At 47.1% G+C, this 10,062-nt stretch overlaps 1 protein-coding gene across 1 annotated transcript; it reads left to right on the forward strand.

Moving 5' to 3' along the window:
* Positions 1 to 1,857: 1,857 nt before the first annotated feature.
* Positions 1,858 to 9,424, forward strand: NABP1 (nucleic acid binding protein 1). Its single transcript, XM_058809457.1, has 6 exons — positions 1,858 to 2,169; positions 2,276 to 2,414; positions 5,387 to 5,458; positions 6,791 to 6,863; positions 7,141 to 7,207; positions 8,002 to 9,424. Exons 1-6 carry the CDS (start codon positions 2,079 to 2,081, stop codon positions 8,187 to 8,189), a joined length of 630 nt encoding a protein of 209 aa, XP_058665440.1. The 5' UTR covers positions 1,858 to 2,078; the 3' UTR covers positions 8,190 to 9,424.
* Positions 9,425 to 10,062: the final 638 nt, after the last annotated feature.

The following is a 10,062-nucleotide window of genomic DNA, read 5'->3' on the forward strand; positions in this document are numbered from 1 at the left end:
GGCTGTGAGCCCACATCTGCATCTCTGCAGCTGCTCTGGAGCACCAGCACTTTGCTTTCCTTGGGACAGATGTTCACCTGAAACCATGTCACCAGTGACACACCACACAAGTGCTCTCGGTGAAGTGGTTTAGTGTTTTTCAGCTAACCACACTTGTGACTTCCTTTCTGCTCAAGGCTTGCCATAACGTGAATAAACTTAACTAGTTATTTTGGGTAATTTTTTTTCCTTGAAAAATTGAAGGGTTCTCCTCAAATCTATTGTGCTTGAGGTTGAAAACACAGGACACAAAATTATTCTTTCCCAGGGCTCTAAACAGATGTGGTGGACAAAATGAAGGAATGAAGGCAGAAAGACTACCTATGTATGAAAAAAATGTTTCCAGTTTTAAATAAAGGTTAAAGTATTTATGTCCAACCGTTGCTAGAGACACTGTCATTCCTAGAGTTTGGCTTGAAATCCTTCCCAAGTGACTAAATTAAAGCCATTCATGTACTGAAATACAGTTGATGACTCTGAAAGTTTTAGTGCTACCGTGTTATAGATCCCACCAGGAGATAGGTCCTGAGGGAGTCTGTCATTTCCCTCATCTGCACTCACTGAAGGATTCAGTACAGAAGTGGATTAAGCTCTTGGGGGCTTTAAGCATACTCTCAGACTCCTGCAGTATATTTCATTCTGAGTCCTGAGTGACACCCAGCAAGGCTCTGCTGCCTGCACACAAATATTGCTCAAAATTCCTTGGGCCAGAGCTCTTGTGTGGCAGAACGTGCGGGCAGGCATTTCACAAGTGCTGTCATCTCTGGATTTCTGCTCACACAAATAGAAAGGGAAAGCTCAGTCAGCTGGGTTTGGCTCTGACACGGAGCAGCAGTGCACACACACTGCTCTGCTGCCCTTCCTGAGGGGGAGGGCTGAATTACAGGTGTTTGGGCTGTTCTGTGGCACAGAGATTCCCTTGGGATCCACCACCAAGGGCGTCACAATGCTTGGGGGATTCTCCACCACCTCGATGCCTCCTGCCTGGAGCAGCTCCCTTCCCTCATATTTTACACTCTGCATGCAGCCAAGCTCAAGGGAGTAACGCTTCTCCTCAAGAAGCCGCCGGCAGAATTCAGATGCTTTGAGAGCCTTTTTAGTGTTCATCACGGTTTAGGCTCTCATTTTAAGCACAGGAAAACCTAAAGCAGGCACAACCCCTGGCTCTCCCTACATGCCTCTAGCATTCGGTCCCAGGGTCAGAATGATGTGGTGTAGCCATGCCAAACCCCGAGGTGCCCGCAGCCCCGACAACAGCCTTTTCTGCTCGGCGGAAACCAACATCAGATATCTTCCGGAAAACAAGAAACTAACTAACTGACAAATCTTTATTTCTTTATTTCCCGTGAAGGAGGGCAGAACTGCCGGGAAATCGCCCTCCGGGAAACCTGTGACAACGCTTCTCTCAATGTTACAGTGGGGGCTTAAAATGGCGCGTAAGGGCAGCGAACCGCTCCCTCACTCGGCTGTGCTGCACCGGCCGCTCTCGGGGCGCGGTGGGGCTGCTGCCCGGAGGGAAGTCAGTCGGTGGGCGAGGGGCTGAGGGGAGGCCGAAGGGGTGAGGGGAGGCCGGAGAGCTGACGGAGCACACCCGGCTCAGCAGCGGCAGCGCCCCGAGAAGGAGAAGATGGCGGCAGCAGCGTTGGCCAATCAGCACGCGCCGCTGGCTCGCGCCCGCCCGTTACCCAGTCCCGGCGCTCCGCGTGCCCCGGACGGTTCCATTCGCCGCAGTCGCCCCCTCCCGACGCCCGCGTTGGTGGCGCCCGGCCGGTATAAAGCGGAGCGCGGCGCACGTGTGCTCCTCAGTGCCGGCGGGAGAGGGAGGCGGGGTGGTGTCTGTGCTGGTGGTGTCGGTGTCGAGACGGAGCGGTGGGGGTCGGGCGTGCCGCACAGTCACCGCACAGCCCCTCGGTGCTCGTGTCCCCGTCCCCTGTGAGGGTCGCCGGTGCCCCCCTGCCCGGCCCCGCGCTGCTTCTGCTCCCCCGCGGGATGCGGGCTCGGCCCGCCCCGCTAGCCCTCACCCCCGCGCCGGCCGCAGCATGAGCGCGGCGAGCGACACGTATTTCCTTATAAAAGACATAAAACCCGGACTGAAAAACTTAAATGTCATCTTTATTGTGCTGGAGATCGGTAAGTGGCGCCCGGCACGCCCCACCCCCGGGCCGCCCACGCGTGTCACGGCGGGCGGGGGGGCCGGCGGCGCCGTGCCCCCCCTGAGCCGCGCTTCTCCCCGCAGGGCGAGTCACCAAGACCAAGGACGGGCACGAGGTGAGGTCCTGCAAGGTGGCGGACAAGACGGGCAGCATCACCATCTGCGTGTGGGACGAGATCGGCGGCCTCATCCAGCCGGGGGACATCATCCGCCTGACCAAAGGGTGCGTACGGGGCCGGGCCGCGCTGCCCTTTGTCACCCGCGGGGCCCCTCCAGGGCCACGGGGGACACGGCCGCCGCCTCCGACCCGCTCCCTGTAACCGAGCCAGCGCCCTAAGGTCACTTGCCAAATTAAACCCACCTTTCTTTCCCAGGCCGGAACATGCCTAGCGTGAGCGTGCAGGCTAGGAGGGGCTTGGGTTTGTAATAAGGAGGTGGTGGTGGTGAGGAGATTTGTGTTGGCTTTAAAAAGCTCCCGAGGAAAATACTTCAGGGACAGGGGGGAATGCAACAGTCAGTCCTGGCCTGTAAATCAAGCAGGGGAAGTCCAAAGCATGTTCTTATTTTCGCAGCTAGTTCTTTGCTCTGGCAGTCAGCTCCGTAATGAAAGGTGAGGTTGATTACATATCACGCAGAAAAGTTGCTTTTCATTGGAATGACGTAACAAAAGTGACAGGCAGAGGAGAACCTTTTCAGTTTCACTATAAAAATTCATTCTAGGGCTACACTGTAGAATGTGTTAATTTGTTTCAGTGCAAATAGTTCCTCAGAGGTCATTTAATTAAAAAAAGAAACAAACCCACCCCCCAAACTTAATGTGAGAATGCTAGAGTCAATCTGAAAATCCTCTTGTGTGTCACTTAAATTGTCACTAGCAAAGTCATAGTAAGTTTTCATTTGAGTTCTTCATCATGTCAGTTAGGTTGCACTTTTAGAAATCCATTCCACTGATCCTTTGGCCTATGGCACTCCAGGATCTGCAGTGTGTGTAAGGTCCTGTTAATTTGTTTTTATCAAAAAGTAGGTGAAAGGCAACTCAGGCTGCTAACTGAGCTGCTCTTTAGTTGTTTGAGTGTAATTCTCAGTTCTGGACTGGAATTGCATGACCCTTGCCACCAAAACTACAGCTGCTTCCTCCTATGCAAATGTCCTTTACACGAAATGGGCTGACTCCTCAGCAGAGGTGGTTCTGGGGAAGGCTGCTTGCGTGGAGAGCACGTGGAGCTCAGGGATGGGTGGAACTAAACCAGAGCTCCGGGCCAGCACAAAGCCCCGTGTGTAGATGACATTGAAATAAATTAAGAGCGATACTGTTCAGCTGTATCACTGTACTCCCTTCTGTGGCTGGCTTACTGTAACTGCTCTGGTGTTTCTGTGCAACGAGTCATGGCATCCTTTAATCTAAAAAACTGAGCTTGGCTTGTATGTATTGAATTTATGAGCTGACATCACTGTTTCTGGTGGGTGGCAAAGTCATGCCTTCATTTACATTAATTGCATGCTCCCTTAGGACTGCGGAGGGAGTGAAATGGCAAAAGCTAAATCCATTCTGGTTGGGCTCTCATCTTCAGAAAACTGGCATACAGGGCTCTCCAAATACAATGTTAAATTTAAGTAGAACTGAGTGTGTGCTGTTGCCATTGCAAGGCAGGTACATTTCAGCTCTGTAGGCTAACGTGGCCTCATAGTGCAGGATGTCCTCTGATTCGAGCAGAAAAGCTACACAGGCCCCATGAGTGAACATGCTTTTTTTTTTCTTTGCCCCTTGCTGAATTTCAGGCTGCACATGCATTCCTCTGCAAAAGCAGACACTGTTGCTTTCTTCTGTAAGTTAGTGAACCCATTTACAGGAAGCTGTTGCACTTAATATTTCTGAATTAAAAATTATTGCTGGAGTTTAGTGCTTTATGGCCAGCTCTTTTTGAGATAAAAACCAATGCTTGCATACATGGAATAACTTTGTGCTGGAGATTGTTAGTCGTGTGGTTTGCTGGGTCTTTTCCCAGTAAATATACGTTTGACTTACATTTATTGTTTGGTAGCTCTTTTCCTTTGTTTTCTGCCACAAGACTGCCTGCCTAGCTGGTTATTAAAGGTTGAGCAGTGAGGGAGTCTTTAAAGTGAATCTGTGAAGTGGAGAACACTAATCCTTGTTCTGAATGGAAAGCTCCCCAGATGGTATCTGTAGTTACAGCGCCTGTGCTTTCCTGCTGAAGTGCAGAGCAGGTTATCACTGCCCTGGCAGTGCTGTCCCCTCCTGCCAGCCTGGCTCCTCCCTGGTGCCTCCTCAGGGCCCTGCCTGTGGCCGGATGTCTCCCAGTCTCAGCAGATAAGGCAAAGGGCAGGAGGAAGGTTTGTTATCTCTGTTCCAGAGATACACCCGGAGTGAGGAAGTGGTGACTTGTCCAGAGTGGTGACTCCTCTGAGTGCAGTTGCTGAGGCTCCCTGTTCCTGTGCTAGAAGACACACACATTCTTTTTAACTGCCTTGCACTGTGCCTGTGTTTCTGGTCTCTGTTTTCCTCATTCGCTACACATACGTGATGCCCCTTGCTGAAGGGAACAATTACACAGAAGGTTTTGTATGGCTCAGATTTCAGTGCTTGAAGTCAAGTGCCACCATAAAGAATAGAGTGCACTCACCCTGTCTTTGTGAGGTAACATTCCTGCAATCAAAAACCTATTTCAGTGTGTTTCTATACATCACTTGAAGTTTGGTGGCCAAACTTGTGCCTTTAAAAAACCCAGTCTGGTAAGGACCTATATTAAGAATGGAAGCACTTTTGATCATACACATTCAGGAGCAGTAGCTGTTCTCCAGCAAGCAAAGGTGATTCTTCTGGCTCCTGCTGAAAGCAGAACTGAGAGTTGTCACCAAATATAACACAGACACTGCTTTTGGCAAAGTGCCTTTTCTCTGCAGGACAAGTCATAGGGGTTGTTCCAGTCAACCAAAGAGCATTCAATCTCAAAATAATTGGCTGCTTTCCTGGAATTGTCAAAGGAGTCTGCTGAGCTTCCGGTACCTTTTGCTGGAAGTAGTACATGGGGATCTATAAACAATTGCTGTTGGTGACTTTGGGGTCCCTGGGAATTTTTTTGGTCCATGCTGGTGTGTAATACCAGGATAGCATCCTTCCACATCCTGTCAGCTCATTCACTAAGAAACTGCTTCACTTCTCCTTTTTCTGGCCAGGTACGCATCTCTGTGGAAAGGATGCCTGACGCTTTACACAGGACGAGGAGGGGAGCTGCATAAAATTGGGGAGTAAGTATTGTGTGTTCATACCTCTCAGCAGAGTGCCATGGTAAGTATGAGACCTGGTAGCTCTTAAGAAATGGAATTCAGGGCAGCAAAAGTGTGTTCGCAGTTGGTGGTGGATGTAATGACCTCTGGCCCTGTCTGGACTGTAGGTACTTTGAGGAAAATCAGCCTCCATCATTGGCACAGGTCTAGGAGGAGGAAATGCATAAATGACAATCTGCTTTGCTTACCTGGGCCTTATCTTGATTAACCACTTTGTTTTGGTGGGAACCTTTTGTGTGTGTCTCATCGTTGAGGGCCAGGCAGTGCAGAGAAGGAAGAGCAAGGTCACTGCAGTGAATCATATCCAAGCAGAAACAGGCCTCAATAAACCTGTTTTAAACTGCCCACAGACTGGGGCAACAGCTCCTGCCCAAGAGCAAACATGAGTAACATTCTTGAGCAATAGAAAAAATAGCAACCTTTTCTAACCAGAAGAGAACTTCCTCTGTTGCACAAAGTGCTGTGGGAAACCCTGCAGTCATCTGGGAAGTGGGGCTCTGGGGTTGCTGCATATCCTCCTGTATGGCTCAGAAATGCCTAGTGTTCAGAGGGATTTCCACAAAAAAAAATCTACAGATTGTCTTGTACAAAATCCATTACCTCAGAAGTGTTACCCAGCTGACTTGCTCCCCAGCAGGCTGGAGTGATGAGAGTCCTTATCTGAGTTGTACCTCCCAGCAGCAGGTGGGAGCTCCACTTGTGTTTAACCATTCCAAACAGTGTAATGATCCAGATCTTTCTTCCTCTCTGCCATAATTTCCATGTTGTGAGTTGATGGGCCTGTTCTGCCATGGTCCCCTTGAGTGGAAAAGGATGAGAGCATCCTTTTCATTCCAGTTTCATTGCCTGTTTTGGGCTCCTCTGTGCTATTATTGTTAATGGGGCCCTGCATAGTATGGGAGTGTGTGGGAGTGAGTTTTCTCTAGAGGTGTAATGCAGTCCCTGTCTGGGAGCAGGCTGGGTGACTCAGTGCCTCGGGTGACCTTGTGAGTGGGTGCTGGACAAGATTATGCGGCTGGAAGAGAGACAAAGGGAGCCCTTTCATCACCTTTTGTTTTATTTAGGCCAGTTTACCTCCTTGATTAAATGAATGCTTGCCTCTGCTTGATTGAAATGCCCTCACCAGGAAGATGTGGCAGCCTCACCACTACAGATATTTTCTGAACAGTGGGGTTTGGATTAATTGCTTCTAGGTGATGGGATGTCAAAAATATATGCTCTGTGAATTGTGAAGTTGAGAACTCTGTTAAAAAATGGCTTTAGAACTTGCTAATAATCCTAATTTCTTCACAGGTTCTGCATGGTGTACTCAGAAGTGCCAAACTACAGTGAACCCAACTCGGAGCACGTCGGGCAGAACAAACTGGTATGTTAAACTTGTCTGAGGCTTGTGGCCTGAAGTGCTCTTTGTTCTGAATATTTCACACTAGGTTGTGATCAGATGTGACTCTTCTTGAAAAAGGGACTCAGTGATATATAGCTAGAAATGAGCCAATAGTTGAAGTAGCAGATAAATTCCATGTGGAACCACTGTAAGATCACAGAGGGGACAAAATCAGCCCCTTTCTGTAAAAATGTGAATTTTCTTTCTCTGATCCATGTCTTTTTTCTTTTTTTTTTTTTTTTTTTACCTTTCTCTAAAGGCACAGGGTGAACAGAATAATATTTCTGCATCAAGTGGTATGGGTACTTGTACTTTTGGGCCACTGGGTAAGTTTTTTTCAGTTTGTAGAAGTGAAAAAATGAGAAACACTTAATGGGAATAGAAATTTATTTCAAGGGTTCTCTGTTCTTGGTATAAAAAAGTGTACTAGGCTCTAAGAAGTCATTCAGCCTGGGGCCAGAACCTCAAGCATGTAAACATGAACATTTCCTGAACATGATTTTAGGCTTTCTTCTGTAGGAGAGAGGAGGAGATTAGAATTTTTGGGGTGTCTTTATCACATGAGAGGTCTTGACTAATCTTAAATTGTTGCAATGCTTTTGAAAAGTTTTTGCAGCACTTGAAATTCTGCTTTTTTAAACTTCTGAGACATTGGCTTTAAAAATTACTTCAGTCTTGCTAGACACCATGGCTTCCCTGCCTGCTTAGCTCACAAAAACAGATGTGGTGGCAATCTGAACTCCAGTATTTGACTTATCCATATCATTTTTTGCTGTATTTAAACATAGAATCTTAAATATGAAAATGCTTCAAGGCTTTGAGCAGGTGTAAACTGAGAGGGAGCCGTAGCTACACAATGCCCATGCTCAGTAGCTGGTGTTACAGAGCTGTTGTTGTGACCCCTCTTGCTTTAGTTGAGAAAGGGATGGAGAGAAAGTAGTTTGGGAGGGGAAGATAAGCTGTAATTTGGGATCTTGCAGTGCCAGAGAGGCTTTTCCTTCTGGTCTTCAGGGTTTGGTGTTTACTGCAAACTCCATGTATTCCCTGTTGGTTAAGTTATGTAAGGAATCAGTGATTTCAACCCATGGAACTCGTGATAATGTTTTTTCTGTCTTTTTAGGAAATGGTTTACAAACTGGACCTGAAGCAAGTGGATTTCCATTCACGTATAACCACGGCCACATTTATGCAGGTAGTGGGAGAGGCAATGGACGAGGACCTGTAAATCCAGCACCAGCTAACAGTGTTCAGCCTCTTCCCCCTGCTGTCAGTAACGGGAGGGACCCACGCAGGGCCTTTAAGAGATGACTATGCCAAATGTGGTTGTACAGCTTGCTTAAACTCTACACTCTACTTGAACACTTACTGCACTTTTATTTATAGTTAACTGTGAACCAGTTTGTCCTTTGGTTTGTTTTGGTTTTTTTTTTTTACCTTTTGGTGTATGGAGCAAACTTGATGTGATCTATTTCTTGTTTTGCATCAGGGAAGCACAGTGAGTCTTCCCCGTACATAAAGGGGGTAGGGGGAGAAGGTGGATATGCGGGATTAAGGGTCACAGGTGAAAATGTCTCAATTAAAACTCAGTGCCCTTTGCTGAACAGAAGAAAATTTCAGTTACATACATGTATTTCTGTTGGTCAGCCATGTAGCCTTAATAGGTCTGCTCTGTCCTGTGCAAGCATGTGTTGACTTCTGTTAGGGATAATGGGAGCTCTTCGTATGGGAAGAGAAATGAAGGGAAGAGCACAAGTGCTCTGGTGAGCTGGGTGTCCTGGGAATGAATATGGCTTGTGAAGCAATAAGTGTAAGGAAATGGTGGTGCCAGACCTAGTGGTGTCTCTGGAATCAGGGAATGGATAGCTCGGATCACAGCTGAAGATGTGGTGAGTTTATGAAGCTTGATTCTGATTCCAGAAAGATGTACACTACTTGAAAAATTCTCTCTAAACACCTTATCACTGTCAAAGAAAGTAACACTGATTTTTGCTTTGGATAGAAGCTTGGAAATTTGTTCTTGCTTTGCATGAGATAGCAGAATAGGAGGATCTAAATTCAGACAGTGTTGGGGAATATGCTCTTTGTAGCCTTTCCTCATGTAAAAGCCCAAGGTTACTTTGCAGGAGCCTGAATTTCCAGGAGTGGACTGTTCTCAAATGCTGCATTACCCATCTCTTCGATGAGTCTGCCTACTCCTCCTTCCTTCATACACTTTTCCAAATAAATTATGTATTAGATGAAGCTGTATATGTGGATTGCAGAGGTACTGGCCAAGCACACAGCTGCACTTGTGACGCTGTTAAGCTTTCCTTCCTCTGTTTTATATGAAACGTGAGTTATCCCTTGAAGAGCCCTCCCCACATCCTGGGGGGCAAATAGCTGGTTTTATTTCTGAGCTCACAAATGCCTTGACTGTAGATGAGAGTCCAGTGCCATATTTCAGATCAGGTTCAAACACAACTTGGAAACTGAGGTGTCATACTGGATTCATCTGTTTAACTCTTCTTAACTGACCTCTCAAATAAAAAAAATTGCACTAACTACATCAACAACAAATCTAACTTTCTTTCTGTCAAGCCATAAAGACTTCATGACAAAAGGCTGTTTCTGAATTGTGAGTTGTCTCTGTGGTCATTCATGTTCTTTGAATCTACCGATGTGTTACTAATGTTTACAAGTTGTTTACATTTGATACTTTTTGCTTTTGGTACTCTATCATGATCTGTTGACAATTGCTTCTAATTGGTGCAAGTTCCCTGTTTGGTGTGAAATGAACTGAGGTTTGTTTGAAATGCAAGCATCAGCAACTACAAAGTGCTGTAGGGAGGTTGAGACCTGTGTGCCCAGACACCTGAGGGCTGTTTGTCTCTACTCTGGTAAAATGCTTTCCTGGTACTTCCAGGTGGAACTAGTGAAACTTGTTTTGAACACAAGAGGGTGGCATGCCTCAGGAGATCCCCTCTGCATGCTGCTGTGGAAGAACACTGGTCATTGGTGAAGGAGAAAGCAGGCATTTCTGGGGAAATGGTGTCAGGAGGAGATGTGTAACTCAGGGACTTTAAATTGCTTACTTGTTTAAATAAATGTGATGTATAGTCGAGATGCATGGACAGCCTTCTTCTGCAGTGTTGCTCTAAGACATTTGATGTGCTTGTGAGAAGGAAGCCAAGAGGACTTCTAA

This window comes from Ammospiza caudacuta, chromosome 8, assembly GCF_027887145.1.
Source record: "Ammospiza caudacuta isolate bAmmCau1 chromosome 8, bAmmCau1.pri, whole genome shotgun sequence".
In the NCBI taxonomy this organism is placed as follows: Eukaryota; Metazoa; Chordata; class Aves; order Passeriformes; family Passerellidae; genus Ammospiza; species Ammospiza caudacuta.

Bases quoted from the DNA above. Each gene is read 5' to 3' on its own strand.
- NABP1 (XM_058809457.1), top strand. From the start codon at position 2,079: ATGAGCGCGGCGAGCGACACGTATTTCCTTATAAAAGACATAAAACCC. The intron at 2,170-2,275 runs GTAAGTGGCGCC...TTCTCCCCGCAG, and splicing joins CTTTATTGTGCTGGAGATCG to GGCGAGTCACCAAGACCAAG. The intron at 2,415-5,386 runs GTGCGTACGGGG...TTTTCTGGCCAG, and splicing joins ATCATCCGCCTGACCAAAGG to GTACGCATCTCTGTGGAAAG.